The 25914-nt window shown below is 42.7% G+C and overlaps 1 protein-coding gene across 5 annotated transcripts in view; it reads right to left on the reverse strand.

Annotated features, from left to right (window-relative positions):
* Positions 1–25914, reverse strand: part of Tet2 (tet methylcytosine dioxygenase 2) — an 85797-nt gene that overhangs the window by 50139 nt on the left and 9744 nt on the right. For 2 of the 5 annotated variants that reach the window (XR_008216283.1, XM_052730159.1), the window contains exon 1: positions 1590–1648. Coding sequence is in view for 2 of the 5 variants with exons in the window: in XM_052730159.1 (XP_052586119.1) it covers positions 1590–1648 (59 nt within the window). In the remaining 3 variants the exon portion in view is untranslated. Of the gene's footprint in view, positions 1–1589; positions 1650–2948; positions 3094–25914 lie in introns of those variants that run through there. The other 3 variants (XM_052730158.1, XM_052730157.1, XM_052730160.1) reach the window with 3 other exon arrangements.

Here is a 25914-nt window from a genome sequence, read left to right on the forward strand (position 1 = left end):
CACATGCCTAGCAGGATCAAGGCTCTGGGTTCTGTCCCCAGGACTTCATATAGTAAGTGTGGGGCTGGAGAGATGACTCTGCGGTCAAGTGCACTTGCTGCTCTTCCAGAGGACTCAGTTCACTTCCCAGACATTCACAGCTGTCTCTAACTCCAACACCCCTCTTTCGGTCTCCGAGGGCACCAGGCATACATGTGGTACACAGACATACATGCAAAGACACTCATTCACATAGAGAATTAATTGAAGAAATACTGGAATGAAACAAAAGAAAAACTGAAGGAACCATTAAGATGGGTGATAACAATGAAAGATATGCTAGTATAAAACTGGGAACTCGCACTGTGCCTGACCCTACAGAGAGTATCCTTAAAACAATCCTATTGTCCTTGTCTATTCTTTCCTAATTGCCAAGTAAAGCAAGGCTTAGAGACCTTAAATATACTCAGTCAGGCGGTGGTGGCGCACGCCTTTAATCCCAGCACTGGGGAGGTAGAGGCAGGTGGATCTCTGTGAGTTCGAGGCCAGCCTGGGCTACAGAGTGAGTTCAAGGACAGGCTCCAAAGCTACACAGAGAAACCCTGTCTCGAAAAACAAAACAAAACACCTTAAATATACTCTTAATAAGTGACCTCAAATGCACCCTAGGCTTATTTACCTCAGAAAGTTAAGTCCTAGGCTGAGCTGATTCAACAGTAAACACTAAGTGTGAACTAAGATTGGAGCAGGGTAGGGGATTGGGGATGGGGGAGTGCTGAGAGAAAGAGTTCCTCAGAAAGCCACTTCTAAAACAGCGAACATTCTAATTTCTCATCCTCTTTTCCATAAACTTGTACACTCCCTTCCTCACCCACCCCCCACCTCCAAGAAGAGACTCTCCGAGTAGCACTATGATCTCACGAAAGAGATAAAAATTCCATCTTAAAATATATGTTCTCAGTTCTCACGTTAAGGACAAGAGCAGAATGAGTGGCCACAGTTGGCACCCACGTGGTGAAGTGAGCAGTCATTGAGTGAGGGGGGGTAAAAAGTAAAGAATGCTTTGCTCATAATTACCCAAGATTTTCCAACATGAGCAGGGAAAGAGGAAGTCTAAGAATATTAAGAATCAAGAGGAAAATCTTCATTCTGAGAGTTCCCTTTCAATGAGCTGACGCCCCCCTAGGCAGAGGCACTAGCCTCTGAAGCCACAAGGGTTTAGCTGAGGACACTCTGAAGGACTTCTCGGCATCAGATCATCATCTCAGAAGTATCAAGTGGCAGCGTGGATGCTTACATCCTCAAGCTCAGAGAACGAGGGAAGAGCTTTCTGGAGAATTCACTCTGCTGAATGCAGAAAGACACGCTGACGCTGAATTACCTGCCAAGAGTTACAGAGGGGGAATTGCCTAACTCTCCCTTTTCTCTATCTGACCTTCGGTGCTCGCCCACAACACCCACCCCTAAGACTTCAGCTGGCTTGCAGCACAGGCCAGAGTGTATGCAGAATGCATTCTCGTTCTCATTTTCCGTGGGGGGAAAATCCATTTGTTCCCTACTTTTATATATGCATATAAATACATGAAAATGGTTTTATAAAGAATCCTTACTTAGGGGGCCAGAGAGATGGCTGGCTCCGGAGGTAAATGTTGCTGCTGGCAGCCTTCATAACCCGAGCTCCATCCCCACGACCCACATGGTAGAAGGAGAAAACACACAAACACAGTAAATAAAAATAAATTAATTAATTAATTGAAACTAAACTTAGTTTAGGGCTAGCAAGATGAGTAAAGGTGTTGACTGCCAGAGGTCACAACTTGAGTTCTATCATCAGAACCCACATAACAGAAGGACAGACCTACAACTACAAGTTGTCCTCTGTCCTACATACACACACACACACACACACACACACACACACACACATTCTCTCTCTCCTTCACACACACACACTATCTCTCTCACACACATACTCACATACACACTCACACATTCTCTCTCTCTCACACACATACACACACAGACAAATATGGAATGCCTCCTAAGTAAACAAATGTAATAAAATTTTTCTTTTTCTTTTAAGAACGCTTAGTTTGGGAAACTTACTAAGAGTTTGGTGCATTAAAAGCATACTGGTCTTTATTAGGATTAATTTTAAAGGCACAAGGAATTATTTGGGTTTTCCAATGCAAACATCACTGACTTTTTCCTAACAAGGCTGAGGAACATGGCCACGTGTGAGTAACAAATGGAGAGGAAAGAGGGATACTGTGGCAATAACATCGCACTTCTCCATGCTTAGTTATATGTGACGGCTATTTCTTTTTTAGTAAGAATCAGACATTAAGAATCTGGTAAGAATTCTATAAACCTACAATACTCCAGGATGCTGTGGGATGGTCTGTATGTCAAATGTGTTGCTGATTGGTCAATAAATAAATCACTGATTGGTCAGTGGCCAGGCAGGAAGTATAGGCGGGACAAGGAGGAGAAAAAACTGGGAAGTCGAAGGCTGAGGCAGAGAGACACTGCCAGCCGCCATGATGAGAAACAGCATGTGAAGATGCCGGTAAGCCACGAGCCATGTGGCAAGGTATAGATTAATGGAAATGGATTAATTTAAGCTGTAAGAACAGTTAGCAAGAAGCCTGCCACGGCCATACAGTTCGTAACCAATATAAGTCTCTGTGTTTACTTGGTCGGGTCTGAGAGGCTGTGGGACTGGCAGGTGAGAGAGATTTGTCCTGACTGTGGGCCAGGCAGGAAAACTCAAGCAACACCAGGAAGCTACAGAAAGGCATAAAAGTCATAAGGCATATACAAAAGGCATAAACGGTAGGGATTTATCTTAAAATCTGATCTTTATGAACAGCTGACAGTCATGATTCACAGTGTGACCTGGAGTAACCATGGAACCACACACAACCATGAACATGCAAGTCCAGCATCCACCATGCTCCCCACCTTACCAGCAGTACTGCCCCTCACTGCTCCTCCTGGATCACGTCCGGTTGACTGTGTGTGAGCCCATCTCCTGCTTCCAAGCACCGCAGCGGAACAGGAACAAGGGACATGGAGAGTCTTGGGAGGGTGAGCTGCTGAATGTTTACCAGCCTAGAGAAGACAAAAGTTCATTGGTTCTTAGTTTGCCAAGAGCATCAAGGCATCTACACCTACTACTAAGGTATGATGTGCTTTTTAAAAAGGTCTTAGGGGCCTAGAGCTGTTGTCTCAATTACATTGCTGCAGCAAAGATTCTTATCAAAGTAGTGATACTTTCAAAAGTCCCAACAAAACCCCCATCAGTGGAGAGCTTCGAAATGCAAGCATTCTGGTCCTCAATCCTTGCAATGGTCAACTAGGTTTCCTAACCACTGACTTCCATTCCTTTATCTGTAAGGCTCTGTGCCCCTCAGCCTGGGCTGTAAGAACAGCATCTCAGTTTAAGGCTGAGCCCTCCACCCGAGAGTCTGACCTGCTGGACTACGGAAGAACTTGGTCCCCAGGGGATCATGGGGAAGCCAGAGGTGGGGACCTGTGAAAGACAAGTGCGGGGTGCTGTGGAAAGGGGAAGGCATTGCAACAGGTGGTCCCTATGTTCTGGAATTTTCATTTTCTCTAATATGCATTTTTTAAAAGATCACCTGAGAAGAAAAATACTTTGAAAGCATAACCTAACCCACCAATCAAAGATACAGTAAAAGTCTTGAGTGCTATAGAACACAGAAAATTTAGTTTTCTAAGGGGAGGGTGAAGTTAACCGAGAGAAAAATGGAGAGTAAGGGATGGGTGGAACAAGACTCTGTGAAGCTGGCTGGGGATGGAGGTTACGCTAACGGCGCACTGGAAGAAATTTTGAGAACATGTTTGAAAAAAAAATTCAAACAGAATCGAAGAGCTCCATTAAAACAGCTAATGTAGCATTATCCTGAACATTGGAAATGGCCCTGGAACATCACGAAACAGTACCCAGAGTAGTGCCAGAATGTTCCAGGGGTTTTAGTGAGGTTCCTGGACTCTTAGGAACTGGTCTTGGGTCCTTAGACAGTGTCACTGCTTTGAGCAAGTTCTTTCTATCATTTTGTTGTGGTTGTTTAAACAGGAAGTACTAAACTATCCTGCAACATGGCTGCCACCTTTTAGACTCTCAAAAGCAATATCTGGGGGTTCCCACTTTCCTACAACCTTACCAACACTTGTTGTTGTGTGTCCTTTTATTTATATTTATCCTCATGAGTGGTAAGTGGTAGAAGATATAGATGCTATAAATAACCCTAGGGAAGATACTTAGTTCTTTAACTATGCATGAAGTGATTGAGTCTGAAAAAGAGAGTAGCAGAGGAAATGATCAGCTGGGGAGATACTATAAGGAAATAAATACGAAATTCAGGGACATTCTCAAAATGAGAAATGAGAAAAAACAATGAGGCAGTTAGAGTAACAAAGCTTTGATTGACTGTATCAGTGATGCTATCAACCGGATAAATGCATCATTCCTGAAAGGAAAGTGGAAGTGAAACATAAATTCTTAATACACTTGAGGAAATCTAGGAATTTCAAATAATTAAAGATGAAATTTAGGAACTCTCTCTCCTCCCCCACTCCGACTTCCACCCCATTCTCTCCCCATCTCTCCTCGAGGAAATATTGGTTGTATTACAGGAGGGTCATCGTCATTGCCTGACACACATACTTGAGGTCCCCTCAGCTGAGTTCAGCCACTTACAGAACACTAAAGGCGGCAAAGGGGTTTCTGCCTTCCTGTTTTCTGTTTAAAATTTAAAATAGTAAAACAATACTACATAGGTTCAGGATTTCATCTGTAAGCCTACTGTGATGGAATACTTTTGCCTACACCATGGCACAGTGGTACCCTCCACTCTCAGATGGGCATGAGTGTGCTCAGAGAGACTTCCCTCCAAGGCCTGGCCGAGGTTCAGGAGTCCTAGAGGACTGTGTGTTGCTACAACTAGTTATCTGGTTACCTGGGATTCCAGCTGGCAAACTCTCAAAGAGAACCATGAGGTTCCAGTTTCCTATGCCCCAAACAACCTCTTTGCACAAACTCTACCACTAACAAATGCAATGGAATGATACAGACTCTCTAAAAGTGTGATCTTTCTGAAATTACGTAGTTACTAGACAGATTTTTCCCCTTAAATTGAAATCTACTTTAATTTTTAGTTACTCAGTATTTTAAAATAGATTTTCTGCTATATTTTCTAGAAGGTAAAACTTAATAAGTAAAAAAGCTATGATCTACTAAAGGTTTTTGGATTCATTTAGTGTTCAGCAAAGTGTCTGCTGCATTTGGTGGCAGAGCCCCAGAACCTGGACTCGACCTGCCATGCTTCAGAGTCTCAGTGGGCTTGGAGGAGGCTCAATGCGAAAACAACCCATTTTGATAAAAACCAACAATTTCCTATTTAAAATCGTAGAAGACCATTTCCTTTCCTTCTTTCCTTTTTTTTCTTCTTCTATGTATGGGAGGTATGCGTTTGTGTGCGTGCGTGCGTCCGTGCATGCGTGCATGCCTCCATCACTCTACATTTAGTGAGGCAGGGTCTCTCACTGAACCAGGAGCTTTTCAATTCTAGCTAGTCTAAGTGTCCAGTTTGCCCTGGGGATCTGCCTCTCTGATGCCAGGATTCCAGGCAATTTCCAGCATGCTTTTATGTGGATTTTGGAGTCCTCACACTTGAGCAGTAAGCATTTCATCCACCAAGCCACACCCCTACCCGAAGCAGTCCTTTAACAGAAGAAAAAGAAATCTTTAAAAGTCAGTCACTCAGCCGGGCGGTGGTGGCGCACGCCTTTAATCCCAGCACTCGGGAGGCAGAGCCAGGCGGATTTCTGTGAGTTCGAGGCCAGCCTGGGCTACCAAGTGAGTTCCAGGACAGGTGCAAAGCTACACAGAGAAACCCTGTCTCGAAAAAACAAAAAAAACCAAAAAAACAAAAAAAACAAAAAAAAAAAAGTCAGTCACTCAAACCATGAACATGGACATACATACAAGCCATGTATACTGTGTGTAGGATTTTTCTTTTGAAATTCTTTCTTCCTTCCTTCCTTCCTTCCTTCCTTCCTTCCTCCCTCCCTCCCCCCCCACCCCCCCCCCCCCCCTCTCTCTCTCTCTCTCTGTTTTAAAGGCATTGTCTTATTCTATATGCCAGGCTGGCCTGGAACTTACTATGTAGATCAGGCTTGCCCTGATCCTTCTGCCTCCGCTCATTGAGTTCTGGGATCCCTGGCATGAATGTCCAGAGCTCAAGTCATTCTTTTTCAATAGCTGGATCTACCATAGACCAAATGTCATCAAGTGCTCCATCTTTATCATCCTGGGGCTGACCCATCTTTTCCCTTTTGTGCTCCTGGCACCCTCGGTGCCTGGTCTTTATAACCTCCTGGCAATAGCTGCTTCCTTCCTGGAGAGATGCTGTCACTGCCTGTGGTCCTCCAGGCCTAAATGGGGTCAGAGTAGAGTGCACTGCACAGCAGGTTACTGACCTCAGCAGGGTGTGTCCACAAATGGCTCTCCCCTTACATGCACACCCAGAGCTAGTCAATGACCTCAGCCATATGGTTCTCAGAGGAAAGTGCTATTTCAGAATCTCAGCAACTCAGCAGCAATGGCCTTCCTTATTAATGCTTTAAAAATTATTACACTGAAAACAATTGCTTTTTAAAAAAAGCAATGAGAGGAAAATTAAAGAAGACCTCAAGTATTTCTGCTTTTGTTCCTCCTAACTTATACAGAGTGCGACTCTGAAGGAAGAATTCAGCAGGAATTTGCAGGACAAATTCCAGAATAAAAACAAATGCTCCACATTAGCTGTTTCTACTCAAGTCTTTAGAGACCTGAAATCCCAGACAAATCTGAAATATTAGCCAGCAGTTAAAAGCTGTTTATTGTAGTATTTGCACTGCACCACGGGATTATCTAAGTGCCAAGTGGAATATAAGAGAGACATATAAATTCTACAGTATGAACAGATTATATATATGTCAATTTACATTCTCAGCAGAAACAGGAGAATGTTGTGAGGAAAAAGCTATAGTAGGTATGTTTAAGAACAAAGATGGAACACCCACGTTAGAGGAAAATGAGCAAAAATACAGCAGAAAGCCAGGTGTGGTGGTGCACGTTCGTTATCTCAGCCTAGGGGAAGCTGAGGCAAAAACGTTGCCTGCCCTGCTTCTAAAAAGTCAACCAGACAAAACAAAAGCATCCTGAGCCTGAGTGTAAACATTTCCAACACTCAGACACTTGCTAGCACTTGACCTCTGGTCCCAGTCTGGGCCAATGGAAGGCGTGCCTAAAACCTTAACTCATTTAATCCACTAAAATAGGAAATAAAGATTCCTACAGCAGCCCCACCATTCCAGACATCCAGGAATTTTGAGGATTCTGTCTAGAAATCCTGTGTCAAGAGAAGGGAAGGAGAAGGAAAAGGACCCAAGGTTTGCATTGGGTTCATTGGTTCATCTGTCATTTCCTTTTTCTTCATACAAAGAACTCTAGGCATGATGGTTGTGGTTGTTTAAGTGATAAATTCCCCCCCCCCCTTCGGCTCAGGCATTTGAACACTCAGCCCCCCAGTTTGTGGCACTGTTTGGGGGATGTTTAGGAGGTGCAGTCTTGCTGGAGGAAGTATGTCCCTGTGGGCGGGCCTTGAGAACAAAAAGCCCCTGCCATTTCTAGTTCATGCTCTCTGCTCTGTACCTGCACTTAACCAAGTGAGCTGCCAGTTCCCTGTTCCCGCCACTATGCCCGCTGATGGCTGCCATGCCTCCGGCCAGGATGGACTCTTAGCCTTCTGGAACCGCAAGGCACACAAACTCTTCCATAAGCTGCCTTTGGTCATTGCATTTTATGACAGCAACAAACAGTAACTAGTACAGTGGATGTGTTGCTGCAGTTGAAGACAGGACAATCATTCCACTAGGAAGCAATGTTTTTCAGGGGGAGGGGCTATAAGACAAGGTTTCTCTGTGCAGCTCTGGCTGTCCTGGAACTCACTCTGTAGTCCAGGCTGGCCTCAAACCCAGAGATCTGCCTGCCATTGCCTCCCAGGCACTGGGATTAATTAAAAGCAGGTGCCACCCCACCAGGCGGGGAGCAAATTTTGAGCTGAATCTCAAGACTGCTTTCCAACTCTAAACTCAGAAGCAAACTAAGGAGAAAGGGTACAGAAAGGCTATCACAGAAGCAGCCCACTCACTTTCTGATTCTGACTCTGCTCCTTTACAAGCTTATGACATTCAGCTGAGCTTGTAAGGGAACCGAGGACTACAGCCACCCATACATTGTGTCATTGTATCATCACGGCTCCAGCCCAGCTCTAAGGCATTAGGAGCTTATGGCTTAGTGCAGTGGTCCTCAACCTTCCTAAGTGCTGTGACCCTTTACTACAGTTCCTCGTGTTGTGGCGACCCCCAAACATAAAATTACTTTTGTTGTTACTTCATAACTCTAATTTTGCTGCTGTTATGAACTGTAATGTAAATATCTGTGTTTTTGGATGGTCTTCGGTGACCCCTGTGAAAGGATCATTTGACCTCCAAAGGGGTTGTGACCCACAAGTTGAGAACCGCTGGCTTAGATGCTGTCCAATTTGATCCTGGTGCGACAAATACATTTATCAAATAAACAGCCAGGTGTGGTGGTGTATACCTGTAACCCAAGCACTCAATGGACAGAGGCAAGAGGATAGCCACAAGTTCAAATCCAGGCTGAGCTACAGGGCAAGTTACAGGCAATCCAGTGTTATGTAATGAGACCATATCTCAAAGTTGAAGCAGGGGCAGATAATATATAGGAATATGAGGTACATTATACTGATACAACTATCTCAACTTATTCTCAATTACATGGTACTAAAAGGAAGTGATTGTTGAGACAGAGACTCATGTATCCCAAGCTGGCCTTGAACTTGCTACTCAGCCAAGGCTGGTCTTAAACTCCCGATCCTCCTGACCCTACTTCTTGAGTGCTGGGATTGCAGGTATTTCCCACCATGCCTAGCTTATGCAGTACAGAAGCACCAAACCTAGGGCTTGTTTGCAGGTTAGGCAAGCACTCTACTAGCGGAGCTACACCTCTAGTCTCAGATAACACTTTTTTGTTTTGTTTTGTTTTTGTTTTTCGAGACAAGGTTTCTCTGTGTAGCTTTGCGCCTTTCCTGGATCTTGCTCTGTAGTCCAGGCTGGCCTCGAACTCACAGAGATCCGCCTGCCTCTGCCTCCCGAGTGCTGGGATTAAAGGCGTGCGCCACCACCACCCGGCCACTTTTTTTTTTTAACAAAGAATTTTCTCTAAGCTGAAATGTGTAACCCCAGCTCACAGTCATAATGCTCAGAACTAGGTTCAAAGACATTTTATAACATATGCTCTATTCCTTTAGATTTGGCAATTTCATGTCATAAAGTGCTGTGGTGGATTCCTGGGAGAAAGAGTCTATTAACAAGGTTTAACCAGACTGAATTACTGATTGCACAATCATAGTGGCCACACATTAAGGATCAATAAGTAGACCATAAGTGCTTTATAAAGCTGCTTCGAAGCTGTAACATGACCCTAGGTATTAAAAATAGTTTACTTTTCCAATATTTTGAGGAAAGTGTGAGGTTTGTATTAACCCTATCTTCCAATTTCTTCAAGACAGATGAGCAGGATGAATGCTAAACTACTAATTGTGTCATAAATGACCCATAGTCCTGCCTTGAATCTTATGCTCACAGGAGGGAAGATTTAAAGCCATTACAGCAGCAGCATCATTTCCAACGTCAACCATCAACTCCACTAACTCTAAGGACTGGTGAGATGCAGAATTACAGATGAAGTGGAATTTCCCACTCAACTACCATACTGGGAAGCTGATGACCTTTGATTGTTACTGTTTTCTTTAAAGAGAGGCAGTTTGGCAACTGAGACCACATACTGTTCTTGCAGAAAATGCTTATTCAGCTCCTAGCACATATGTTGGGCAGCTCCCAACCACTTATAACTTCAGCTCTAGAGAATCCAATGCCTTTGGACTCCTTGAGCACCTGTGCTCACATATCATACATCACTGTGCTACACATAATTAAAAACAAAAATCTTGTAAAAACGTTTACATAGTATTTATTCAAGAAACAACATTGATGAATTTTAATCAAGCAGGTTTTATCAATTCCCTTTTGTTCGTTTTGAGACAGGGTCTGGCTCTGTGTTCCAGGCTGGCCTCAAAGGTTCTCTGTAGCTCATCCTGGCTTCAACCTTGATCCTCCTTCAGCATCCCTAGCATTCAGAGCACAGCCACAGAACACCGCACTCAGGTAGATCTCATCAAACCTCATATCTAATAGAAAAGCCAATGACAGGGATTTCTAAGACATCCAATCAAACAGGAAAACTCCGGAGTTGTATTTATCTGTGTTGTTAAAAACAAATTATACATTTTGCAAACTAGGAATTTCATTTAAGATGAAATAAAAATAATTCTATCACAATCCTGCCATGGTGGTTCACACCTGTCATCCCAGAACTTAAGGAAGCAGAGGCAGAAGGAGCAGGAGGTAGGAATTCAAGATTAATCCTTTGTGTGTGTATGTGTGTGTATACACCTTTGTGTTCATTGATGTGTGGTACAGCTCCCAAACAAACAAAATGACAGACAAAAACTGTGATCACAATATATTCCTATCATTACTGTCATTTTTATTATTTAGGTAGGTTCTCAGTATGTAACCCTGGCTGGCCTGGAACTTACTGCTTAAACCTGGCTGGCTTCAAACTCACACAGATCCATCTGTGTCTGTATCCAAAGTGCTGGGATCAAAGGTGTATGCCACCGCATCCAAAAGAAGACTTTATAAAAAGCACTGAAGGGTCAGGGGTTTGAGGCCAGCATGGGTGGGCTACATAGCAAGATTCTGTATCAAAGGAACAAAGAAAAGTGGGAAGGGGAGGCACTCATGAACTTAAAACAAACGTCTCTCTTGACACACACCAATGTAAACAAAATGTTTAACATCTGGCATGCCAAAGCATGGGTCAGAGGATGGAGGAGGAGCCCAGTGGCCATCTGCAGCCCACCTATAAGCCATGTGCTATTTTCGTTGCAGGGCAGTTGACAGGCTCAGATGTGGCAGGGAGGGGACACGGTGGCTGAGGCAGCAGAACTGCCAGATCCCTTGGAAGCACTTCAATGGCCACTCTCAGGCACCTGCTGCACACGGGCTCCACTTCTTCTCCAGGATCTTAAGGGATCAAAAAAGACCGACTGTTGTTAAGTCTCTTTGAACCTAACATTTGCTGGGGGAATATGTCTCTTTTCACTTTAGTGATAGCTAGAGAGCAGGATGACGGGGAGGGGACTTTTGAGGGAGGGAACTTTTGAAGAATAAACATATTTAAATACAACAAACTTTAAAAAATACTTTTAGGATTATACAGAAGATTATGTTATGAAGTTTCAATAAAAATGGAAGCATGAGGCTAAATTTTCAAGTTAGGGCCAAGTTGAGTGAATTTAAATGTATTTGCCCCTAAGTAAAGATGGCAGATAGCGCCGGGCGGTGGTGGTGCACGCCTTTAATCCCAGCACTCGGGAGGCAAAGGCAGGCGGATCTCTGTGAGTTCAAGGCCAGCCTGGTCTACAAAGCGAATTCCAGGAAAGGCGCAAAGCTACACAGAGAAACCCTGTCTCGAAAAACCAAAAAAAAAAAAAAAAAAAAAAAAAAGATGGCAGATAGTATAAAGAGGTATAAATTCGAGGCGGGCGGTGGTGGCACACATCTTTAATCCCAGCACTTGGGAGGCAGATCTCTGTGAGTTCTAGGGCAGCCTGGTCTATAGAGCAAGATCCAGGACAGGTACCAAAACTACACAGAGAAACCCTGTCTTGAAAAAACAAAACAAAACAAAAAGAAAGAGGTATAAATTCAGTCTGGCATAATGGTGTAAGGTTGCAATCTTAACACATAACCACAAACTGGAGGCAGTAGTGAGATCCTGTCTGAAAAACAAGCAAAATAAAACAAAAAAGCCAAGAACTCAAGCTCATGTCATGCTTATGGTTTGATAATCATTTAAATGGATGAGAAATTCAAATGTAACAAACTTATGACCTATTTTAATGAAAGTATTATTATTGTGTTATGCAAAGGGGGTATAACCATTACTACAAACAAATTGACTTGTTATAGACATTTTTAATAACAGCAGCACAAATTAAAAAAAAACAAACCATCGGAGCATAATGCAGATCATAGGACATGGCCTCACAGAACTGCTTTGTGAACTGAAAAAGAATTTGATTTATTTTATGTGTATGGGTGTTTTACCTGTATGTATGTATGTGTTCCACATGTGTGCCTGCGGAGGTCAGAAGAAGGTATCAGATCTCTAGAACCCATGTAAAGGTGAAAGGATACAGCAGATTACACAGAGCTGTCCTCTGACCTCTATACACATGCCATGATATACATATATTCCCCAATAATCATTTTTTAAATGTTCAAAAATCAATTTTTATTTCCTAAATCTTCCAAGATAGATATAAAACCTGAAGAGACCAAGAAAGTGTGGCCATTGACTGTCCTTTGTTGCAGAAGTTAAAGTCACCTGTACCGTGTGTGTTGTAGAAATCACTGTAAGAGTTGTTGTCTCCAACCATGCTGCCGTGAAGAGTGGAGCAGGGCAGAGAAGCATTGGGGGTGCTCAACGCTTCCAACCAACTCCATCCCAGGGCAAAGTGAAAACCACCAAGACAGTCTCAGGAGGGGAAAACCCTCGTGAAGAATATTAATTTTGACCAAATGGAGTATTTATGAACTACACAAAGATGGATAGGCACCTATATAGATTCTCCTAAATGCAAATAACAAACACCCAGGAGAAGGCTAAAGATTCTTGTCGCCTCTTGACCTTTGGCTAAGATCAAGTGTTGAGACCATCTTAGAAAGTGGTGCTGAGAAGCTGGGGGCATGAGCTGGCCTCTAATACCAACACTTAAGAAGCCGAGGCAGGAGGATGTCTACTGTCTACTAATTCAGTCCCAGCCAAAGATACAAATCAAAACAAAGATAAGTAAGCAAATAGAAGAAAACTCCCTGCTCATAGATAGGAGCCCAATAAACTGGTCCTTTCTCACTGGGAAGAGGCCTGCTTTACAGACCTCACTGCAGACAGCCTTCCAGAGGGATGTCAATCTTCCAGCAACAAGCACTGATGAAGTTACTTAAGGCACTAGGTGTGTGCCAGGTCAGGGGCACAGGCCACCTCCACTCACCGCCACGGGTGAAGTCACGTGTTACACAGAAGGCAGGTCAGAGCTGGCGTAAATCACTAAGCGCCACAGCTGTCGACAAATAACTTTCTATTACAAGAACTCACTTTCTCACGAAGAGGCGAGGCAAGGAGGAAAGTACAACCCCAACAGGATATTTCATCCGGAATACTAACTGTGCCATCGGCGGACATGCCAATTTGCCTTGTAGCCTTCGTGCCATGGGCACCGTAAGAAGGGAACTGAAGAAAGTCCACTGTCCTCGGCAGACCCTTACCACTTTTTAAGAAAAGATCAGTGTTAATTATTCATCATGAACAATGCTATGGGTCAACGAAGAAGGCCGTTAGGTTACTCACTTTAGCCACAGTGGGGGATGGGGGCCTAAGCGGGGGTGAGGGTGGGATGTTACTCCACTTGATGCTCTGGATTTATAATCGTGTATTTGACATTAATCTGAGACTTCTCAGGGACGACTGCGTTTTTCTTTCTTGGGCTTTCATTTTACGATATGAGCCTTGGAGCAGTCCTGCAGCTCTCCAATGGTGTGTTCTACTTGCCCTTCCCAGCCCTTTTTCTTTGTGTGTTTTAGCTTTTGAGTTTCCTACTCCCATGTCTTTAAGCTCAGAGGGTCTTCCTTTAGTTACTGGCCAGGTTCCTAATGAGACCACTGAAGGCATTTTCCATAACTCCCATTGCAGCACGCTTGTTCTTTGACAGGTCTTCGGTTCCTCCTGAAAATGTCTGTCTCCATGTTGACATTACCTACCTGTGCTCTTGCATCTGTCTACTTTTCTGCTTATCCACTGGCATATGCATCATCATTAAAAAAGTTCTGGGGGCCAGTGAGATGGTTCAGCTGGTCAAAGGCACTTGCTGTTAAAACTGACACCAGAGTTTTACCCCTGAGCCTCAGGTGGTGAAAGGAGAAGTGACCCACACATGTCACCAGACCTCCAGTGCCCATGTGAACACACTCACACATGTCACCTGACCTCCGGTGCCTGTGTGTACACACACATCACCTGACCTCCAGTGCCCGTGTGAACACACTCACACATGTCACCTGACCTCCAGTGCCCATGTGAACACACCCACACATGTCACCTGACCTCCAGTGCCTGTGTGTACACACACATCACCTGACCTCCAGTGCCCGTGTGAACACACTCACACATGTCACCTGACCTCCAGTGCCCATGTGAACACACCCACACATGTCACCTGACCTCCAGTGCCTGTGTGTACACACACATCACCTGACCTCCAGTGCCCGTGTGTACACACTCACACACAATAATTAAGTACACATGGGATCAAAATCCTGATCATCCCCACATTTCTACTGCATTTGATTCCATTTTGAATACTTGCTTCTTCAATTTTTTTTGGTATACCCTGTAATTTTTGTTGCTGAATGACACACACACACACACACACACACACACTATATTCTTGGTAAGAAGAACTGCCCTCAATAGGCATAGAGACAGACATTTTCCAGAAAGAACCAAAGACCTGTCAGATAGCGAGCCTGCTGTAACAGGAGTGCAACATCCTGCACTCCTGTGATGAGCTAGTCTTTTGGTGGACCTGTACCTTGTACTATGAACTTCACCAGTGTTGTTCACAGACATGTCCCCTGCTGGGGAAGATTGGATGTCTTGAGTGATCATCTGCCGTCGGGTAGTTCTCTTCTCAAGGTTAGGGTTAGGTTAGAATCTGATAAAATTCCAGAAATTGCTGAGATGGTAATGCCTTTAATCCTAGCACTGGGCAGGTCCAGTTCAAGTCCAGCCTAGAACTACATAGTGAAGCCTAGCCTCAAAGAGAAAGAAAATCCAGAAATTTAGGCTTTGTTAAATAGTTTCCTGAGGTTGGGCCTTGAAAGTCTAATGATAGCCGGGCGGTGGTGGCGCACACCTTTAATCCCAGCACTTGGGAGGCAGAGGCAGGCAGATCTCTTGTGAGTTAGAGGCCAGCCTGGTCTACAGAGTGAGTTCCAGGACAGCCAGGGCTACACAGAGAAACCCTGTCTCGAACAACAAAAAACAAACAACAAAAAAAGAAGTCTAATGAAATTCTCTGGCATATTTCAAGATGACCCCTTTTCTGTCCCTTGCCAGGAAGCATGTGGTGATGTACTACACTATCTACTTTGAGGAACTGGGAGCACTGGTAGTACAGGAGGCATGAAGGGAGTACCATACTGACTGGATGATCCAGGAGTCTGTGCTCCTCAGCCACACTAAGCCTCCAGCAAGTCAATAGCTATGCAGGTTTTCCCACTCTGACAAAAGTTCCAGAGAGTTCTTCCTATAGATTTCTCGGACAAGTACACTTCTCTGTATCTGCCTGCATCTCCTGAACACGGGGGCCATGGTTTCCTCTGATCTCTTGACAGAACCAGGAATTGTTGGTTTTCATCTTCTTCCATGTTTTACTTGTCACTGGGATGGAGTAGTGCTTCTACATTTCCTACACGACAGACTACAAACAGGAGGGCTTAGTCACTTTTCAAAACTGAAAAAACGAAACAGCTCCCCAACTTTGTAACTGTAATTAATCATAGGGATATATAAAGTCAATTTTTTTAAACTGATTTTACATGATTTTTCTCTCTCTTTTTTTTTTTTTTTATCTCTATATAGACCAGGCTGGCCTAGAACTCACAGAAATCTGCCTGTCTCTGCCTCTGTAGTACTGGTATTAAAGGCATACTCCACCATAGCTGGCAAAAAGTTGTATTTTGAAAGATGTCAAAAAATGGCACACACCTTTAGTCTCACCACTTGGGAGGCAGAAGCAGGTGGACTTCTCCGTGTCTGAACCCAGCCTGGCTACATAGTGAGTTTCAGGACAGCCAGAGCTATGTAGAGAGACCCTGTCTCAAAAAAAAAATATATACAAAAAATTATTTTGTGGGCTTCAAGGGATGTTTCAGAGTTAAGAGCACTGGCTGTTGTTCCTGAGGGCCTGAGTTTAATTCCCAGCTCCTATTTCACAATTGTCTGTAACTCCATTTCCAAGAGATCCAATACTTTCTGGCCTCTGTTAGCACCAGGCACACATGTGTTGCACCTATATACATGCAGAAAAATATCACACACAGGAGATAAAATAATAATAAAAAATAAGAAGAATATCTAAGACAAAATAAGTTTTTATTGTATTTAATGTGTATGAATGGTTTATCTGCATCTATGTCTATGAACTACATGTGTGCCTAGTGCCTAGTGCTAGATCAGAAGAATGCATCAGACCCGCTGGAACTGACATTATAGATGGATGTGAGCTGCCATGTGCCATGTGACTTCTGGGAACTGAACTCAGGTCCTATGGAAAAGCAACAAGAGCTCTTAACAGCCTCTAGACCCTGTGACAAGGTCTCACTATGTAGCTTTGACCATCCTGGAATTCGCTATGTAGTCCAGGCTGGCCTAAAACTCAGAGATAACCTGATTCTGCCTCCCAAGTGCTAGGATTAAAGGTGTGCACCACCACACCCAGTAATGACTGCTTGCTAATACCAAGGGCAAGCTAGCTGAAAGAGATTACAATCTCTCCTCAAGGTTATCGAACACACCCTTGGAAGGCAGGAATCTGCTGGAGATCTCAGGTAATGTTTATTTTGCAGGAGACCTGACCTCCCCTCTGCTTATAGTTAGGTTGCTTAAAACTCTATCATGAAAATCTGTCAATGTAATATACCATATAAACAAACTGAAAGAAAAAAACCACATGATCATCTCATTAGATGCTGAAAAAGCCTTTGACAAAATCCAACACCCTTACGTGATAAAGGTCTTAGAGAAATCAGGAATATAAGGAACATTCCTAAACATAATAAAGGCAATTTACAGCAAGCCAACAGCCACCATCAAATTAAACAGAGAGAAACTCAAAGTGATTCCACTAAAATCAGGAACAAGACAAGGCTGTCCATTCTCCCCATACTTATTCAATATACTACTTGAAGTTCTAACTAGAGCAGTAAGACAACAAAAGGAGGTCAAGGGATACAAATTGGAAAGGAAGAAGTCAAACTTTCATTATTTGCAGATGATATGATAGTATACATAAGTGACCCCAAAAATTCTACCAGGGAACTCCTACAGCTAATAAACTCTGCTGTGGGATGGTCTGTATGTCAAATGTGTTGCTGATTGGTCAATAAATAAATCACTGATTGGCCATTGGCTAGGCAGGAAGTGTAGGCGGGACAAGGAGGAGAATAGAGCTGGGAAGTGGAAGGCTGAGTCAGGGAGACACTGCCAGCCGCCATCAGGACAAGGAAGATGTAAAGTACCGGTAAGCCACAAGCCATGTGGCAAGGTATAGATTAATAGAAATGGATTATTTTAAGCTGTAAGAACAGTTAGCAAGAAGCCTGCCACGGCCATACAGTCTGTAACCAATATAAGTCTCTGTGTTTACTTGGTTGGGTCTGACGGCTGTGGGACTGGCAGGTGAGAGAGATTTGTCCTGACTGTGGACCAGGCAGGAAAACTCTAGCTACAAAACTCCTTCAGTAAAGTGGCAGGATACAAGATCGACTCAAAGAAATCAGTAGCCCTCCTATATACAAATGATAAAAGGGATGAGAAAGAAGTCACAAAAACATCACCCTTTACAATAGTCACAAATAATATAAAATACCTTGGGATAACACTAACTAAACAAGTGAAGGACCTGTTTGATAAGCACTTTAAGTCTCTAAAGAAAGAAATTGAAGAAGATATCAGAAAATGGAAGGATCTCCCATGCTCATGGATAGGTAGGATTAACATGGTAAAAATGCCAATCTTACAGATTCAATGCAATCCCCATCAAAATCCCAACACAATTCTTCACAGACTTGGAAAGAATAATACCCAACTTCATATAAAAGAATCCTGTATAATAAAGCAACCTCTGGAGGCATCACCATCCCTGACCTCAAGCTCTACTATAGAGCTATAGTAATAAAAAACAGCTTGGTACTGGCATAAAAACCGACATACAGACCAATGGAATCAAATTGAAGACCCTGACATTAATCCTGATTTTTGACAAAGAAGCCAAAACTATACAATGGAAAAAAGAAAGTATCTTCAACAAATGGTGCTGGCATAACTGGATGTCAATACGTAAAAGATTACAAATAGATCCATATCTGTCACCATGCACAAAACTCCAAGTCCAAGTGGATCAAGACCTCAACATAAATCCAGTTATACTGAACTTGATAGAAGAGAAAGTAATAAGTACTCTTGAATGCATTGGCATAGGAGATCACTTCCTAAATATAACACTAGTAGCACAGACACTGAGAACAACAATTAATAAATGGGACTGAACCTGAGAAGCTTTTGTAGGGCAAAAGACATGGTCAATAAGACAAAAAGACAGCCTACAGAATGGGAAAAGACCTTCACCAGCCCCACATCTGACAGAGGACTGATCTCCAAAGTATATAAAGAACTCAAGAAACTAGACATCAAAATACTGAATAATCCAATTAAAAAAATGGGCTAAAGAGCTAAACAGAAAATTCTCAAAAGAAGAATCTCAAATGGCTGAAAGACATTTAAAGAAATGCTCAACATCCTTAGTAATCAGAGAAATGCAAATCAAAACGACTCTGAGATACCACCTTACACCTGTCAGAATGGCTATGATCAAAAACACTAATGACAGTCTATGTGGGAGAGGATGTGGAGCAAAGGGAACACTCCTCCACTGTTGGTAGGAATGCAACTTGTACAACCACTGTGGAAATCAGTATGGCGGTTTCTCAGAAAATTGGGAATTGATCTACCTCAAGACCCAGCCATATCACTCTTGGGCATATACCCAAGAAATGCCCAATCATACCACAAAGATACATGCTCAACTATGTTCATAACAGCACTACTCATAATAGCCAGAACCTGGAAACAACCTAGATGCCCGTCAGCTGAAGAATGGATTAAGAAAATGTGGCACATATACACAATGGAGTACTACTCAGCAGAGAAAAACAATGACAGCATGAAATTTGCAGGCAAATGGATGGAACTAGAAGATATCATCTTGAGTGAGGTAACCCAGACTCAGAAGGACAAACATAGTATGTACTCATTCATAAGTGGATACTAGATATAAAGCAAAGAACAATCAGACTGCAACCCACAGAACCAGGGAGGCTGCATAGCAGGGGGGACCCTAGGATAACTGTGGCTTATAATAAGTTTTGGTTTTACTCAATCACTGGGCAAGCCTCAGTGAAACATTTTACTATTAGGATAAGAATTTGTACTGTATCAAGCTGATAATAGAAAAATAAAATAAATAACAATAAATGAAAAAAATTAAATTAAAAAACTCAATTGTGATGTTGCAAATCATTTTTATATTTTGAAGCTATTGCAAAGACCTTTTAAGCACATAATATAATTGGAATATTGTAACATTCTAAGAACATCTTAAAAGAATACAGTTGCCATTGTGAAGAGCACTCTAGATACAAATGTTTCCTTTGCTCCAGCAGCTGCTGGGAAGTTGTATTGCACCAGTATCTATCTGCAAATCCAGCTTCACTTGCATGCATTGGATGGATACTTTTGAAATCTAGTGTGAAAATGTGAGGACTTTAACAAACATGAAGATTCAATTCAGGGAGGTTTAATGAACAATTAGTAGAAATCCCACAAGGATAAGAAAAATAGGTAAAGAAATAGAGTGATAACAGAAGAAAAATTCCTTGAAATGAATGAAGGTTCTTATTTTAAGATTGTATAGAGTTAGGGTAATCCCAGCACTTGTGGGAAGGCGAATCTCTGTAAACTACATAGTGAGACCCTGCCTGGAAAAACAACAACAAAAAGATTGTACATGATCACAATGTTAAGAATATTTGCCAGGAGGTGGTGGCTCACCCCTTTAATCCCAGCACTCGGGAGGCAGAGACAGGTGAATCTCTGTGAGTTCAAAGCCAGCCTGGTCTACAAAGTGAGTTACAGGACAGGCTCCAAAAGCTGCACAGAGAAGCCCTGCCTCAAAAAACAAAACAAAACAAAAAAAAGATTTTTTTGGGGGGCAGGGGGGGTTTCAAGACAGGGTTTCTCTGTGTAGCTTTACACCTTTCCTGGAACTCGCTTTGGAGACCAGGCTGGCCTTGAACTCACAGAGATCCGCCTGCCTCTGCCTCCCAAGTGCTGGGATTAAAGGTGTGTGCCACCACCGCCCAGCTAAAAAAAGAATATTTTAAGTTGTAACAAGATTTTGTAGTTAAAGAGTCAAGTTTCATAAGAAGCAGTTGAATGTTTTAAATGTTGACATCAGGTATTGCACAAGCAATACCAGACGGTTAGTAATCTACCAATGTCTCCTACATTCTTCGTTAAAATGATTCCAAACTTCCAGGTGTGGTAGTGCATATCTGCAATCCCTACTTGGAAATCAGAGGCAGGGGGATCTAGAATTTGAGAGCAGCATGCACTACACTGTAAGACTGTCTCTAAAAAATAAAATTTTTAGTTACTCCAAATGATTTTTAATCACATTTGTCTATTAACCATGCAGGAAAATGTAAAGCATTTTGAACAGGTTAAGCACTTACAGTATCTCCTGAACTCCCAAAATGGTTAGAGGTGTTGACCAGTGTGAAAGAGGAGACTATGAGAGAGCTAACCGTGAGGAAGCACAAGGAGGGCGAAAAACCGACCAGAGACCTTGTGTGTTACAACAGGAGATGAGAGCTCCATGGGCGCCAGCACTCAAACGCACAGACCCCGACACAGGCACACACTCAGAACTAGAGATAGTTATTTAAGAAAGAACAAAAGAAGCAACTAGAGTTTCCAAGAAAAAGTGAATGTTAATACTGAGACTGGATATGAAGGAAGCTAAAATAGAGCATAATTTGAAGGAATTTCAAGAATATGAGGAAACAAAATTTACTTAAATGGATGCATATAACATACTGCACCTGAAGCAAGCCAAATCCTGTGTCAGGACTGCTCTTCCTGCTCTGCACTTTTACCACACCATGTGCTCAGGTCTAGACATCAGAATCACGACACTAAGTGATGTACTTTTTTCAGTTAGCAATGAGAAACAAAACACAAGAAAACCAGCTATACATGCACACCACAATATCATTTTTTCTTTTGTGTGGCTGGAATCATACCGAAGCAAGTCTCGCTTACACTTGAAGGTCTACGAGCTATATCCTCTGCCCTAAGAAGATAGAATATGGACTTACCAATAAGGAATAATAGCATGGAAAAACAGAAAATTGGGGGCCGGTGAAACACTCTCCCTTATACTTTCAATAAACAAATATAGAAAACATTTTATGGTAGAAGGCAGGGAAGAAAAAAAAAGAAATGATGTGAGAAATACTAAGTTTCACATCTTACACATTGGGGTGAGGTCAGGGAAATCAATATGGCATTGTTCAATTTTAAAAATTAAATGTTCTGCGCTAAGGAAGAATAAAAATTATACTTCTTTTTTATTATTTATTTATTTATTAAGATAGGGTTTCTCTACATAGCCCTGGCTGTCCTGGAACTTGCTCTGTAAGCCAGGCTGGCCTTGAGTTCATAGAGATCCTTCTGCCTCTGCCTCCCTTAGTGCTGGGACTAAAGGTATGTGCCACCACCACCAGCTGGCAAAAATCATACTTCTCATTATATTATTTTAAATGTTTATATTGTATCAAGTGTGGTGGTGCATGTCTTTAATCCCACCACTTGTAGGCAATAGGATCAGAAGTTCAAAGTCACCCTCCAATATCTAGCAAGCTCCAGGGTAGCCTGGGTTACATAACAAACAACAACAATGAAAACAAACCCAAATACTTGGTGTAATGGTGCATACCTTTAATCCCAACACCTGAAGAAGAGGCTGACCTCAAATTCTCCTTCAAATGACCTTGAGTTTAAAATCTTCCTGGCTCTACCTCCCAAGTGCTGGGAATACAGGTGTGAGCCACCACCCCACCCACTCCTTAGTATTACTAGTTTTTAAATCATGCATGCTATCATTTAATATTTCTGGGGTTTTTTTGTTTTGTTTTGTTTTTTTGGTTTTTCAGACAAGGTTTCTCTGTGTAGCTTTGCACCTTTCCTGGAACTCACTTGGTAGCCCAGGCTGGCCTTGAACTCACAGAGATCTGCCTGCCTCTGTCTCCCAGTGCTGGGACTAAAGGCGTGCGCCACCAACGCCCGGCTCATTTAATATTTCTAAAGACAAGTTTATTTCCATACAAGAATAGGAGTGGACACTCACAAACAGGTGACAACAGGAGCTAGTGTATCTGACTGCAACAATACAAAGATGGCAATGGCCCTCCATCTCTTCAGTGACTAGGAACTATGTCAAGTTCAGTGCCAAGGACCACCAGGCAATAAAGGGATCACCCCTCCAAGTAATGATTGGGAAACATCCCAGGAAAGTCCTCAGGTGCCTAGTCTATGAATCTCAATTGTTATCTGGTAACTAAAAGGGGATTCAAAACACTGATTCTTGCCCACTCCAAGAAGCAAAGATGAGGGTCATTTTCTTCCCACACTTCCACCACTGAAATGTGACAAAGTAAAGTGGGGGCTATTCCATTTGTTACCTCATCAGCTCCTCTGAGCAGCATATCAGAATGTTTAGCTGCTGCCATTCTGCAGATGGTGAAGCAGGTATAGAGAGGAAAAGAGCAACATGGTAAAGGCACACACGCCTGGTGAAAGGGTAGTCGAGATTTGAGATTTTTCCTATGGCCTGATCGAACTTAAGTATGGAGTCTGAGGAACTGGAAACCACCAGAAGAAAAAATGGTTAACCTTGCCTCATCTCAGTTCAGCAAACAGTTTAGCGTCTCCAAAGCCTTCTGTATCTGGTAACAATGCACAATGCTGAATATGAGCTATGTTTTTCCAGATCTAATACATGATTTAAAATTGGACTGAAGGTGGTTAAAATCCAAGCAGTAATCATGCAAGTGCTTGGAAAAACATTTAATGTACACATTTGCACATGAAATCTGGAAATACATGTAGAACATAGGATGTGGCTCAGAGGTCAAAGGCCTATGAAACAGTTACTGAGAAAGCAACAAAAAACAAATTCAACAAACACACAGAGTTAAACCTACAGCTTAGAAGAATTATTAAAAGTACAAAGAAAGGAAGAAGGAAAAGAATCTGACAATTTGTTACAAGCAGGGACCGGTTTACAGTCAATTGTGAAGCTGTCATAACTGGTGGCAGTGTTTATTAGTCACGGAAAACCCTCAGTGGCGTCATTCTGTGCATCTGCCGTCACCCAGCTAAGCACTTCTCTGTGTTCAACACCTGCTGGCATCCAGTTGGACACATACAAACACTTTACTATTAAACTGCTTACAAAATTATCTCTCACTGCACTTTCCCTGTCCTGAATGTACCAGATGATTGAGCCTGGCATGGGGGCCCGTGCCTGGTATTTATTCCAGCACTACGGAAGCTGAGGCAGGAGAATTGCCTCAAGTTTGAGGCCAACCTAAGCTAGAGAGTAAGCTCAAGGCCAGCCTGGGCTACACAAGGAGACCCTGTCTCAAATGAAAACTACAACTAAGCAGGTAAACAAATGTGTCAGATAAGAAGGGGTGTTTCTCGTCATATTCAACCCACTGCCAAGCAATGCTTCTCTGTGCAAATACGTTCAGTAGTTTTGGGAAACATTTATACCTACACTAGGAACTGCTTATATTAAAAACCAAGCAGAAATAATGGATGAGAAATACTTTTGAAATGAGCCCTAACTCCAAGGCAGCTTCCCTCTGTTACTGCAGATGATTAGTTAACTTCGTTAACTTACAGTAGATTTTGGGTCAGCTTAACTATTAAAGAGTTAACTGGCTTTAGGGCTACCTTCCCTCCACTGTTTGCATACAAAAACCCTTGTCAGAGTCAACCACTACCACTATTTTTCATTCAAAATATTTTCTTTCAGGTGGTAATTATATTCTACAATAAACAAGGGGGTGAAGCTCCTTCAGGCATCCACCACATTTCTCTTCCAGTTAAGTTTATTACACCAGCAGGGCTTTCCAATATTCCAAGAGCTAGCTGACTAAATAGTTTGTGAGATGCAGTCACACCCCCATCATTAAATGCTAGTCTTCAGAATTCTGGAACAGTCTACAAACATTAAATCCATGTGTGTTTGACCACCTGAGATGGAATGAGAATAACCTGGAGCTGTCCGGAGCCAGGCATCACTTCTAACATCACAGGCCTTTGCTAGCTGCTCTCTGTGTGGTCCACATTTTGAGTTCCAGGACAGCCTGGGCTACATTGTAAGCCTGAGTCTGGGAAAGCAAACCGCCATTCAAACCAGTTCACTGTCTACCTGCCGCTTCTCAGCTGTTAACACAACTTCCACTTTCAGATGATGAAATGTCAGGGAAACCATGGTTGGATACAATACAAACACAACTCACAACCTGCCTGCTTACAACTGTAACACAATCAAACATACACAAGAGCAGACATTTAATTTCATGATGCTTTTTTTTAAACTCAAAAATACAAGTGAAAATCTGCAGAAATCAACTAGGGAAAGGAGGAACTAAGTATCAAGGGAAAGCTTTATTACTGTTGTGTTAACCCCAGCGGGAGGTGGAGCTGGAATGTGGCAGCCACGGGGGTAGATTTCAGATCCGGGTGTGGGGTGGAAAGTATCAACTATCTCTGGCCATAGTTCCTACTTTTTTTGGGAGTTGGATCACGGATTCACTTCTCAAGACCTCAGGATGAAGATAAGCTTTTCTTCATACAATATACTCTGATTATAATTTCCCTTCCCGTCAGCTCCTTTTTTTTTTAAATCACTGTTGTCATTTTTTTTTTTTTTTTTTTTTTTTTTTTTGGTTTTTTTCGAGACAGGGTTTCTCTGTGTAGCTTTGCGCCTTTCCTGGAACTCGCTTTGGAGACCAGGCTGGCCTCGAACTCACAGAGATCCGCCTGGCTCTGCCTCCCGAGTGCTGGGATTAAAGGCGTGCGCCACCACCGCCCGGCCACTGTTGTCATTTTAAAGGTATTTGCAAGAATGGGCTGAACTTCCTTCATGCATTGGGAATTGTAAACGACAGAACCAATGCACCATCTACCAAAATAAACAAACAAACCAAAAGGCTAGCACAACCTGCTGTGCAAGCCACCAGAGGCAAAAAAAAAAAAGATTAACCTAACCTTGAACAGAGGCTGGGCCAGGCTTTGGTTAAGTAGACTTTGCATTGGGCAGGCCTCAGGGAAACACCTTGATCTTGGGGTTATGGCCTGGTCAGAACCAGACAGGGGTTTCCTGACTATTAATTAAGGGGGTGGATCCCTGGCTCCAGACACACAAAGCATCCTCCCTCCCAGTGTTTGTAAACAGTGCTGCCTGAGCACCAGCCCACATGTGCAAGTGACAGGGTCCAGTGTAAAAGACTTGAATGCTTCAGTAGCACACAGACACCTTTGTTAGCCATAAAAAACATGCATGCGGATGACAAGGAATCTGCTCTAATAAGGACAGTTTATCTTTAGTCTTTCCTGGATGTTTAAATCACTTTAAAATGAAATATACTGGGGTTGAAGAGATGGCTCTGTGGTTAAGAGCACTAGCTGTTTTTCCAGAGGATTGGGGTTCAACCTGGTACCCACATGTCACTACA

The sequence above is a fragment of the Peromyscus californicus genome, unplaced genomic scaffold (genome assembly GCF_007827085.1).
Source record: "Peromyscus californicus insignis strain IS unplaced genomic scaffold, ASM782708v3 Scaffold_9__1_contigs__length_137607984, whole genome shotgun sequence".
Taxonomy (NCBI): Eukaryota; Metazoa; Chordata; class Mammalia; order Rodentia; family Cricetidae; genus Peromyscus; species Peromyscus californicus.